Below are 12,427 nucleotides of genomic sequence, written 5' to 3'. Positions count from 1 at the left end.
GGGATTAAACTCACATGAAGGGGTAAACGTTTTGATGTGTGAAAAACTTCATCAAAAGACATGAAGCATGAAGTAATTCACTAGAATCCTTTGAGGTTAAAAACATCAAGGTTTGAGAGAAAAAAAAAAAAAAAAAAAAAAAAAGATTTTTTTTTTATATCATAAAAAGAACAATAAACATGGTTTTTATTCTAGTTATAGACTTTGTTATAATACCTCACATCACCAATATTTTTAAAATAATCATGTACCTACTGACTCATTTTACATTTAAAATAAAGATTTTATAATTATTATTTTAATACCGTTGTTAAAAGATACAAGTTTTTTTTCTAAATAATTTATGATTCGTAAGTTAGGGATAAGTTTCAACAATATTGGGGTGACTTGGTGATAATGACATTAAGATTTGAACCCAGCCTATATTATTATAAGGTCAAATTCTCGAATGAATGACAGTAAAATTCCATGCTTCAGCTGGGGGATTGAACCCACACCCTCTGGTTTATCAAGCGAGTGTCTTGCTACTTGCTACCTATTCCTTGTCTCATTTGAACTTGGACACTTTGAAATCCACCACAGTACAATATTGAAATCCGCGAACTTGGTACCAACTTTGGAATTTCAAATGAGAACCCCAAAATTTTTATTGCATATTATTTTTCTATGTAATATTTCATGTACAAGTACAATCGACTATTCCTTCAGTTTTTGCGATTCGCGGTTTCGCAAATTCCGCGAAAAATCGCGAACATCGCAAAAAAACTCGGGAAGTTACTTTTCAGCTACATACTGTAATTAAACTCACATGAAGGAGTTAACGTTTTGATGTGTGAAAAACTTCATCAAAAGACATGAAGCATGAAGTAATTCACAAGAATCCTTTGAGGTCCATTTTCACTTTTTTCAAATAGTTGGAAAAAGGATTATTTGTTGTGTTCCAGGTTGCAGCTGAGGCACCTCTAGACAAGGTGTGCTTGCTAGGGTGTGGTGTATCTACAGGGTATGGTGCTGTATTGATTATTTGTTATGTTCCAGGTTGCAGCTGAGGCACCTCTAGACAAGGTTTGCTTGCTAGGGTGTGGTGTATCTACAGGGTATGGTGCGGTATTGATTATTTGTTGTGTTCCAGGTTGCAGCTGAGGCACCTCTAGACAAGGTGTGCTTGCTAGGGTGTGGTGTATCTACAGGGTATGGTGCAGTATTGAACACAGCACAAGTAGAGACAGGCTCAACATGTGCTATATGGGGACTAGGAGCTGTAGGTCTCGCTGTAGCAATGGGATGTAGAACTGCAGGAGCTACCAGGATCATTGGTGTTGATACAAACCCGGATAAATTTGAAACAGGTGAGATACAAACCCAGACAATCTTGAAACAGGTGAGATACAAACCCAGACAATCCACCACAGTATCTTTCACATTGTCTCCTATCACTTCTCCATTATCTTCCTCTACCTCAACATTCTTCTCCTTCTCACCATTCCACTTGACCTTTTTATCTTTCTTCTTACGATTCTTGTTCTTGTCTCGTTTTCGCTTTTTCTTCTCTGGTTCCTTATGTTCTTCTTCCATGTCTTCTCCTGCATCTAATTCTTCCTCCTCGCTGTCATCTCTGAAGAAGAAAACATCCAAAACATTAGAAAAAAACCATCAGTAGTAAGTTGTATAATTCAGGGGGCACGTCACTCCACAACTCCACCTTAGCATTCTCATTTCAGCAACTTCAAGCCTTTTTTCATGAACCTTCTTTAAAGCCCAGGTCTCAGCTCAAGAGGGAAAAAATCCTTATTGACCATTTAGGTATTATTGAAACCAAATTTTAAAGCAATTTAACCAGGGGGCACTACGGAAGTCTTGTAAGAGGGAAAAAATCCTTATTGACCATTTAGGTATTATTGAAACCAAATTTTAAAGCAATTTAAAAAACCAGTTTGATGAAAAAATTAGACAGGCGACTGTCTGAGATATCTTGTTTTGTTGAAAGGTGCTCCCAACCCCTTCATGCTGGGTTCTACAGTGACTCGGGTTGACGAATGCGCGCGAGTTGTACGTTTTACACAAAAATGAATGGCACACTAGCGCTGTGGCTGTGTGGTCAAACACCAACGAGAACTAACACCGAATCCGGTGTTCAAAATGTGTTGAATCCTGCATTAGTCGGCCACGCCTTAGTATTGAAAGAGAAAACTTATATCTTACCCGAATCCTATATCATCATCTTCATCATCAGACGGGAATAAATCCACAGGACCATCCTCTTCATTTCTTACTTTTTTATCTTTGGGTAGAGACCTCTTCAGTGTCGGTAGTTTGAAGTCCGCCAACTGTTAACAAAGAACAAACAACGTCTCATCTTAACATCTACATAAACTAGACCCCCCTCCATCAGTTTTATAAAGAATTATGTAAAACCTCCCAGGCCTAATGGTCATCACATGTAAGCGCTAAGTCACGGGTTCGATTCCCGTCCGAGGTGAGTTTTATCCTCATAAGGTTTGTTCTCGGAACGGCTGGATTTATCCAATCCTGTCCTTTTCTTTTCGACTTCCGGACAGTAAGACCTCCATTGTTACAATTCCCTCTAATAAAGATATGCCTGATATAGCAAAGTATATGATTTATAGTATGGCTTACGTTTTCATTATCTGTATATTTCTTTGCTTCCCTCTGGTCGTTGAGTTTCTTCCATGTCAGATAGAAACTCATCAGCGGTGTTCCCTTTGCTTTTAATCCCCTCTCCCACACTTTGATGCCATCCCTGTTGGACAGAGACAGAGATGCTTTCCTTCTCTCTTCCTCTACTCGACGAGATGTTTCTTCTATCTTATCCAGAAGTTGTTTGATTTTACGCGAGTAGTTCGGGACTTTGGAACTTTTCACGAACGCACGGAGCTGAAACAAATATCATGTAGGAGGAAATTCACCAAATATGCTAAAAAGTTCAATAGCAGACGGTAATTGAGAACAAAACCTCAAGCTCTCACCATACTGTTATTTCTTGAACTTGGTTAAACAATCATCAAGCTACTCTGTGCTCCTAAGAAGTATGAGAAACATAATTATTTCGTGCCTGACTTTTCAGTTCGCCACATTTCTATCTCACTGGTAGACAGAGCGTCGGATTTATCCAATCCTGTCCTTTTCTTTTCGACTTCCGGACAGTAAGACCTCCATTGTTACAATTCCCTCTAATAAAGATATGCCTGAAATAGCAAAGTATATGATTTATAGTATAGGATTTATCCAATCCTGTCCTTTTCTTTTCGACTTCCGGACAGTAAGACCTCCATTGTTACAATTCCCTCTAATAAAGATATGCCTGATATAGCAAAGTATATGATTTATAGTATGGCTTACGTTTTCATTATCTGTATATTTCTTTGCTTCCCTCTGGTCGTTGAGTTTCTTCCATGTCAGATAGAAACTCATCAGCGGTGTTCCCTTTGCTTTTAATCCCCTCTCCCACACTTTGATGCCATCCCTGTTGGACAGAGACAGAGATGCTTTCCTTCTCTCTTCCTCTACTCGACGAGATGTTTCTTCTATCTTATCCAGAAGTTGTTTGATTTTACGCGAGTAGTTCGGGACTTTGGAACTTTTCACGAACGCACGGAGCTGAAACAAATATCATGTAGGAGGAAATTCACCAAATATGCTAAAAAGTTCAATAGCAGACGGTAATTGAGAACAAAACCTCAAGCTCTCACCATACTGTTATTTCTTGAACTTGGTTAAACAATCATCAAGCTACTCTGTGCTCCTAAGAAGTATGAGAAACATAATTATTTCGTGCCTGACTTTTCAGTTCGCCACATTTCTATCTCACTGGTAGACAGAGCGTCAGAGATTTTTTCCCCCCATTTATTTAAAAGAGTGAATCAGTGTATAATTAGGTTAAACATGTGAAATATTGATTGTCCTATTAGAGGTAAAACTCACCTGAAGAACAACAGGTATACAAAGGTCGGGGAAACTGATTCTGGTGCTTTCTACTTGCATATAGTTAAGTAGATGTTGATATACAAGATCCACTACTGTTGTTTTGAATCCATTCTCTACCAGGTGGATTTTGTTGAGACGAAGAATACACGTAAAGTCGAGAGGTTTCATGGAAACTTTCGAGTGTTTCTTATTCAGATCGTAGATTTGAAACACCTGCAATATTGAACATAGAATAACTCTTTTAAAAACCATCACTAAATATGTCTGGAGGAATTATTGGCGGTCTTCGATCCACTATCAACAGTCTGAGCCTGCAGACTATGAGGAAGAGTATAAATCAGATTATTGGTTCTTCTTTCAAGTTATGACAAAGTTTAAGAAGTTGTTTCATATTCCTGTGATAAGGTTCCGCCAGACAGGTGAGTAATATTCCCAATGGCTTACCTCTAGTATAAGTGGAGCAGTGGGTATGAAGACACCAGTCTCACTGGAGATCTGATTCAACATATCTATACAATGAAATCTCAGTGGGAAATACGTGGACGTTGGAATCAGCTTGATAACACCAATGATGATCTGAAGGAATAATAATCAACATACATCATTAATATGGGGAGTTATAGGGGGCGATATGTATTATTTGAATGTTGGAGCACTTTTGTGTGATATAAAACATAAAAGTGATAAAAACCTTCTTGGGTTCACTTAAATTAAATTTCCTTATCTGATCCTAGTTGGAAACCACTTTCATCTAAACATTGCTTTGGCATACAATGCTTCTCAGGTCAAATTCTTACCTGTATTACAGGATATAGGAGTGTGGAGAGTTGTTTCTTATTATTAGCATAGCTACTGGTGAGCAGGTTGGTCCACAGTTTGAGGGCAGCTAGGTATTGCCAGTTGTACACTGTCTGGTAGGCTTGCTTGGTGTGTAGGGTGATAGCGTTACGGAGATGTATGGCTAGTTGACGTATGTAGAGGAAAGCATGCGTGTAGGCAACAGATTCATCCAGTGAGAACATTTCAGCCAGGGAAGATCGCATGAAGTTAATGTTAGGGAGAGTGGAGGGGGATACGAACTTGGAGTTCCCAATGTACGCTGTGTACATGTACTGGAAGCAGAGAATATAATATATATCGATAGGAAGGTTCAATAGTTTACAGACAGTTTTTCTGTTTCAATGGTTTTTGTTTAGGGAGGCGACTTTTCTTTGCTTTCCCCATTGTATCAGCTACCACCATTGTAATCTGAAAACATGGAAAATGAGCATCAGATATCTGATGTTTCATGACTAAACCTAGTTAGATTGGAGGGTAGCATATCAGCCTTGTAAGTGCTAGGTCACAGGTTCGATTCCTGCCGAAACAGATTTTATCTTAAACATGTATCCAACAAGGTTTTGATCTCAGAACAGCTGGGTTTCTCCTATACCTACTGTCTTCCTTCTCTCATTAATTTGGGGAATGAAGTTAATGTTAGGGAGAGTGGAGGGGGATACGAACTTGGAGTTCCCAATGTACGCTGTGTACATGTACTGGAAGCAGAGAATATATATCGATAGGAAGGTTCAATAGTTTACAGCCAGTTTATCTTTCTTATATTATAAAAACAAGATCCATTCACTCATCTAGCATATTTTCATCCACGCTTAAAAAGAAATAGGTCATTTTCTAGTCGACAAGTGTCACGAAAGTCAAATTCGAAGAAGAAAAACATACTACAGAAAATGGCCGAAATTTATCGTTGATTTGTCGTTACCTTGAGTACATTCTCCAGATGTTTTCTCTTATTATTAACAGTGAGTCGCAGTAGATTGAGGAAAGATATAATCCGCACAGTTTCATCCTCATGAGTACATTCTCCAGATGTTTTCTCTTATTATTAACAGTGAGTCGCAGTAGATTGAGGAAAGATATAATCCGCACAGTTTCATCCTCACTCTGACTCCACAGAGATACAAGTTGTCTGAGCAGAGGTTTGAAGTTGAAGGACAAGGCGGGGAGAAACATGAGCATCCCGTGGAGATGTTTCAGTAAAACAGACACGATGTCTGGTGATGAAACTGCACCTAGCAACTGAAACACAACATGCGTGGAGATAATGTTAATAGGAACGTAGCACTTCGCTGTGATCAAGTCAAGAACCTCTTTACTGTACTGTATATTGTAGAATTATTTTACCATACTGGTAGGTATAAGCAACCTATTAAACTCGGGAAGAGGTAGGACTTTATTGTTAAAACTCCTTCAATCGTGTAAATACAGGGTGTCCACCAATGTATGACCCACTCAAATTGCTCCGAATCTGTTGGAATTTTCAAACAAACAAAAAAAAACCGTATCTCTTTGATTTTTGCAAAGAACTTTTTGGCAATATTGAAATCCGCGAACTTGGTACCAACTTTGGAATTTCAAATGAGAACCCCAAAATTTTTATTGCATATTATTTTTCTATGTAATATTTCATGTACAAGTACAATCGACTATTCCTTCAGTTTTTGCGATTCGCGGTTTCGCAAATTCCGCGAAAAATCGCGAACATCGCAAAAAAACTCGGGAAGTTACTTTTCAGCTACATACTGTAATTAAACTCACATGAAGGAGTTAACGTTTTGATGTGTGAAAAACTTCATCAAAAGACATGAAGCATGAAGTAATTCACAAGAATCCTTTGAGGTCCATTTTCACTTTTTTCAAATAGTTGGAAAAAATTCGGTAATGATGGATAAATAAACAGTTGAAAACTCACTTTAATCAGATCCACCATGTAATGTTTGAGTAAGGCTTTGACTCTGGGCAACATTTTGTTATTTTCTACCCCAAGCTTAGTACTATCTGATGGTAACTTGAGAAGGCGAAGTACAGCAGGTTTCAGTTCTACCACACACAACTGCACAACGGCATTGAAAACTGAAAACCAAATACAACAGAATCAGACAATGGAACTACAGCAGGTTTCAGTTCTACCACACACAACTGCACAACGGCATTGAAAACTGAAAACCAAATACAACAGAATCAGACAATGGAACTCTAAACAAAAGCCTTTGGACAACATTATACTATACTAACTATACTCAAAGAATTAAGAAGCTCTCATATCTGATACCAAAGTGGCCACAAAAGTAGTAAAAAGCATCTCAGCTCATCCACGAATACCTATGTATTTCGTGATTTCCATACTTACTTCCACCTCCTTCCACTTTGAACTTGGCAGGTTGATCATCATCTTCCTCCAGAATTCTGTACAATGCTGCATGAAATGCTTTGGTCACGATGGCAATGGTCTGTAGGGGTTTACCCTTCGTCTGAAGGTCACCACGCCACTTGTCCACCATGGCCAATGTTACTTTACGCACAGTACCGTCTTCTATGTATTCCCCACCTGTAGCATCTTCCTCAAAGTCACTTTCATCACTATGACCCTGGGGGGAGAGATAAAATATATCATGAATTGTTTGTGATAAAGCTTAAAGCAGAGCCTTTTCAAAACTTTAGTGGATATCATAGGAGTAGGTACTTCCTTCCTAATCAATTTCTATAATTCATATAATTCTTTTTTTTTTTTCTTTTTTACACTAATAAAGCCGTCACTGGATTAAATTAGCTACTCAATTGTCATCACAAGGCTGAGTACACTACAAACTCTAACCAAAAAACTTTGACTCTGCTGGGAATTGTTATCCACTCAGTCATGGAGGTTGCTTGAGAGATGAACACACGGTTCAGTGAATAAGTAAATTGTATTGCAGAACTGTGTCATCACAAGGCTGAGTACACTACAAACTCTAACCAAAAAACTTTGACTCTGCTGGGAATTGTTATCCACTCAGTCACGGAGGTTGATTGAGAGATGAACACACGGTTCAGTGAATAAGTAAATTGTATTGCAGAACTCAAAAAATGCCTGCTATGGGGTCCCTTTATACCCAATTTGAACCCAAAATCTAAAGAGCAAATATACTTTAGGTGTCATCACAAGGCTGAGTACACTACAAACTCTAACCAAAAAACTTTGACTCTGCTGGGAATTGTTATCCACTCAGTCACGGAGGTTGCTTGAGAGATGAACACACGGTTCAGTGAATAAGTAAATTGTATTGCAGAACTCAAACAGAAAAATGCCTGCTTGTTTAACATATTTATCTGCTGGATTCACCAATGTATTTGACTTACTTCCAATTCCTCAGGTGGTACATGAGTTCCTCCCTCTTTATCTTCATCTTCATCATCATCTTCTTCTTCATCTGAACTTGCTCCAAAGTTGAGTAGCTCCCTGTCAAGGGTCTGCTGGATTCACCAATGTATTTGACTTACTTCCAATTCCTCAGGTGGTACATGAGTTCCTCCCTCTTTATCTTCATCATCATCATCTTCATCTTCTTCTTCATCTGAACTTGCTCCAAAGTTGAGTAGCTCCCTGTCAAGGTTTAGGAAACAGAGCAATCAATCAATAACAAAATCAAGTTTGAATAACCCTCTTCTGCTGGATTCACCAATGTATTTGACTTACTTCCAATTCCTCAGGTGGTACATGAGTTCCTCCCTCTTTATCTTCATCATCATCATCATCTTCTTCTTCATCTGAACTTGCTCCAAAGTTGAGTAGCTCCCTGTTAGGAAACAGAGCAATCAATCAATAACAAAATCAAGTTTGAATAACCCTCCCTAAAAATAGAGAAACATATCTATTGAATAATAAAAGAAAAAACAAATGTCATAATAATATTGTGGGATGATTGGAAGAACAAAAATTTTCATCTGTAATGGACTTTTTTTCTTTCTTTTCAAGTTGATCACCAACTTAGTTGTGAAACACAGTACTTACTCATTCTTCCACTCCACTGATTTGATCAAAATTTCCAACCAAATAGTACAAGCCAACAAGATACCCATTTGACTAGGGAGGTTGCTCAATACAGTTCTTACCTGTCATTTTCCTGAAGATATTTGTAAAACTCGGGGTCGATTGGAAGAACAAAAATTTTCATCTGTAATGGACTTTTTTTTTCTTTCTTTTCAAGTTGATCACCAACTTAGTTGTGAAACACAGTACTCATTCTTCCACTCCACTGATTTGATCAAAATTTCCAACCAAATAGTACAAGCCAACAAGATACGGGGATAAATTTCCACATCACTGTATTAAAATGTCTCTCCTGAAAAGTAGCAAAAATCACATAGGCCGTTCTTCTTGGGAATGATTCAGTTCTTACCTGTCATTTTCCTGAAGATATTTGTAAAACTCAGGGTCCATGTTTTTCAATTTCTTCAGATTCATCTTGTGATCTTTAGAATCTTCTATATCATCATCCTCCTCCTCTTCTTCATCATCCTCATCATTTTCTTCTCCTTCATCTACTTCTTCCTCCTCCTCCTCCTCCTCCTCTTGATTAGAAGAACAAAAATTTTCATCTGTAATGGACTTTTTTTTTCTTTCTTTTCAAGTTGATCACCAACTTAGTTGTGAAACACAGTAAGTACTCATTCTTCCACTCCACTGATTTGATCAAAATTTCCAACCAAATAGTACAAGCCAACAAGATACCCATTTGACTATGGAGGTTGCTCAATACAGTTCTTACCTGTCATTTTCCTGAAGATATTTGTAAAACTCAGGGTCCATGTTTTTCAATTTCTTCAGATTCATCTTGTGATCTTTAGAATCTTCTATATCATCATCCTCCTCCTCTTTTTCATCATCCTCATCATTTTCTTCTTCTTCCTCCTCCTCCTCAACCTCACTATCATTATCTAATCTGTTGTCTTCTTTTGCTTCTTCATCTATAAAATTTGAGTCTGGAATACAAGAAAGGTGTATAGTGTATAATGTATAAGTATGGTTACATCAGATGGGCAATATATAATAATATTCTGTTACACCTGCTACAAAATCTAATTGGTAATCAGAAATATGAACATATTATACAGATGTGTAGGTACACTTCATATTCTACACTTACCGTTAGTTCGGCCATGCCTTTTCCACAAGTTTGGCCATGCCTCGTGATGAACTAGCGGGATTCCGGAGCGAAGCGACGGAATTCAGCTAGTATGAACATATTATACAGATGTGTAGGTACACTTCATATTCTACACTTACTTACCGTCATCACTGTCAGATTCTTCATCATTTATAAAACTATCATCTTCACTGTTTGTATCAGCATCAAATTCATTGTCTTCTTCAGCCTCTTGGTCAAGGAAATTTCTCCCAGATACTTCCTCCTCTTCTGTAACAAGTGGAAATCTAAACTATAGGTATACATATTGCACAAGTTGAAATATAGGTTAGGTTTTATTGAAGGGGTATAGACATATGGTTTAGTAGAGGCGCTACCATGCCATCTACTGGTTGAAATAATTCTCATACTTTCCTTTTTTTTAGAGAGGGGAAATGAGTGTCAGAAGAAAGATCATCCAAAAGGAAAATACAACTTTTCTGGTATTTTCATGCTAATGGGGTTGGGAAGTATTGTGTCACTTTCTCACTGATCTAATATAGCAGGCGGTGGCATAGCATGGTCTAAATTCACATGTTGGCATAGACAAGTATAAGTAGGTACCTACCCTCCCAGTTTGGTGAATCTGAATAGACTATGGAGGTGTTGGAATTTTGACTGAATGGCCACCATACATGCCCTACATATAGACTATGCCACTGATAGCATTTGAAGTGATTCAAACACAACATAACAAGCTTACCATCCATATCTTCATCATCATCACTCTCTAAATCACACAATACTTTCTGTTTCAATGGTTTTTGTTTAGGGAGGCGACTTTTCTTTGCTTTCCCCATTGTATCAGCTACCACCATTGTAATCTGAAAACATGGAAAATGAGCATCAGATATCTGATGTTTCATGACTAAACCTAGTTAGATTGGACGGTAGCATATCAGCCTTGTAAGTGCTAGGTCACAGGTTCGATTCCTGCCGAAACAGATTTCATCTTAAACATGTATCCAACAAGGTTTTGATCTCGGAACAGCTGGGTTTCTCCTATACCTACTGTCTTCCTTCTCTCATTAATTTGGGGACAACGTTGTGTTAACATGGATTTCAATGTTGAATTATTGAAATGTTGATGCCAATGTCTGGATCTTGATTAGTACCTATGAAGAAACGTTGTGTTAACATGGATTTCAATGTTGAATTATTGAAATGTTGATGCCAATGTCTGGATCTTGATTAGTACCTATGAAGAGTATGGACCTGGCTATACTTCAGTTGATGATTGTTAAAGACTTACCTTTTGATCTAAAGTACTGTGATCGAAGGTATTTCCGTAGAAACCTTACTAAATAGATAAAACACACAGAAAACTAATTTCTTCTTTTAAACAGTGCACACTGATGAGATTTTAAAACATAATTATTATCTATTAATATAGTAATTTTCTATTTTTTATTTTGAAAGAAATGAACTTTAAAAAGAAAAAAAGCACGTGTAGAAAGCAGTGTTGCCGGGAGCCGCGAGTGCGAGTCCGATCTGGCAACACTGTTTGTTATGAATCATGGAGGTTCAAAGTTCCAAGATATCGCGTCATATTAATAGAAAAATGAAGCCGATAAAATCAATAACCAGGCTCTTTGCTACACAGAATAGCCGAGTTCGATTCCCGGAGATGACAAAGGAGAGGAGCTCACCTCTTTAAAAGTTTAATTTAAGCTTAGGAGGTGCATTTTTTGTTCATTTATACCTATTGTTATCAATAAAGTTAAAATTCAAATTCAAAATTCACTTGCATTGCACGTGAATTTTGTCACACAAATTGCACGAGACACACAAGTGTGTCAACCTGTCGATTTATTAGTTCCCTCTCCCTCCATAAAACTTCTCATACCAGCCTAGTCAGCATAAAGGATATATAGTACGCCTGCCTTCTAAGCGCTGGGTCGCGGGAATCAAATACCGACACCCACACACGATAAGTTTTAACTCATGAGTTCAACTCATGAGTTCAACTCATGAGATAAAACTCATCGTGTATGGCTGGCCTTAGTTCCCTCTCCCTCCATAAAACTTCTCATACCAGCCTAGTCAGCATAAAGGATATATAGTACGCCTGCCTTCTAAGCGCTGGGTCGCGGGAATCAAATACCGCCTAGGGCGAAGTTTATTCTAAAGTATTTAATAGAAAAATGAAGCCGATAAAATCAATAACCAGGCTCTTTGCTACACAGAATAGCCGAGTTCGATTCCCGGAGATGACAAAATTCACTCATATTATATTGCAAGTGTGTCAACCTGTCGATTTATTAGTTCCCTCTCCCTCCATAAAACTTCTCATACCAGCCTAGTCATCATAAAGGATATGTCTAGTACGCCTGCTTTCTAAGCGCTGGGTCGCGGGAATCAAATACCGCCTAGGGCGAAGTTTATTCTAAAGTTCTCAACACATGAGGTTCGTTGTCGTAATGGCTGGCTTTCTCCTATCCAAGTACATAAGAGACTTGCATACAAAGGGAAATGCCTAT

General features: G+C 38.0%; 1 protein-coding gene across 1 annotated transcript; it reads right to left on the bottom strand.

Annotated features, from left to right (window-relative positions):
• Positions 1–146: 146 nt before the first annotated feature.
• Positions 147–11,367, bottom strand: LOC103513047 (nucleolar complex protein 2 homolog). The gene is made up of 16 exons (XM_026826355.1): positions 11,200–11,367; positions 10,651–10,771; positions 10,053–10,178; positions 9,683–9,744; positions 9,162–9,328; positions 8,122–8,221; positions 7,133–7,370; positions 6,695–6,855; positions 5,781–6,021; positions 4,743–5,044; positions 4,390–4,521; positions 3,943–4,158; positions 3,361–3,618; positions 2,203–2,327; positions 1,408–1,615; positions 147–577 (listed from the first exon to the last, which is right to left on the bottom strand). The coding sequence occupies exons 2-16, from the start codon at positions 10,763–10,765 to the stop codon at positions 548–550; spliced, it is 2,481 nt and encodes an 826-aa protein (XP_026682156.1). The 5' UTR covers positions 10,766–10,771; positions 11,200–11,367; the 3' UTR covers positions 147–547.
• Between the last annotated feature and the right edge of the window lie 1,060 nt (positions 11,368–12,427).

Source organism: Diaphorina citri, unplaced genomic scaffold, assembly GCF_000475195.1.
Source record: "Diaphorina citri unplaced genomic scaffold, Diaci psyllid genome assembly version 1.1 scaffold917, whole genome shotgun sequence".
NCBI classification, from domain to species: domain Eukaryota; kingdom Metazoa; phylum Arthropoda; class Insecta; order Hemiptera; family Psyllidae; genus Diaphorina; species Diaphorina citri.
Note: the sequence above shows the minus strand (reverse complement) of the source record. Positions and strands in the feature narration are given on the sequence as shown.

What these genes read in the sequence shown, in the direction of transcription:
- LOC103513047 (XM_026826355.1), bottom strand. Translation starts at nt 10,765, where the DNA reads ATGGTGGTAGCTGATACAATGGGGAAAGCAAAGAAAAGTCGCCTCCCT. An exon ending in TGATGATGAAGATATGGATG is followed by an intron (nt 10,179 to 10,650) that starts GTAAGCTTGTTA and finishes CACTTGTTACAG; the next exon opens with AAGAGGAGGAAGTATCTGGG. An exon ending in TACCACCTGAGGAATTGGAA is followed by an intron (nt 7,371 to 8,121) that starts GTAAGTCAAATA and finishes CTCTCCCCCCAG; the next exon opens with GGTCATAGTGATGAAAGTGA.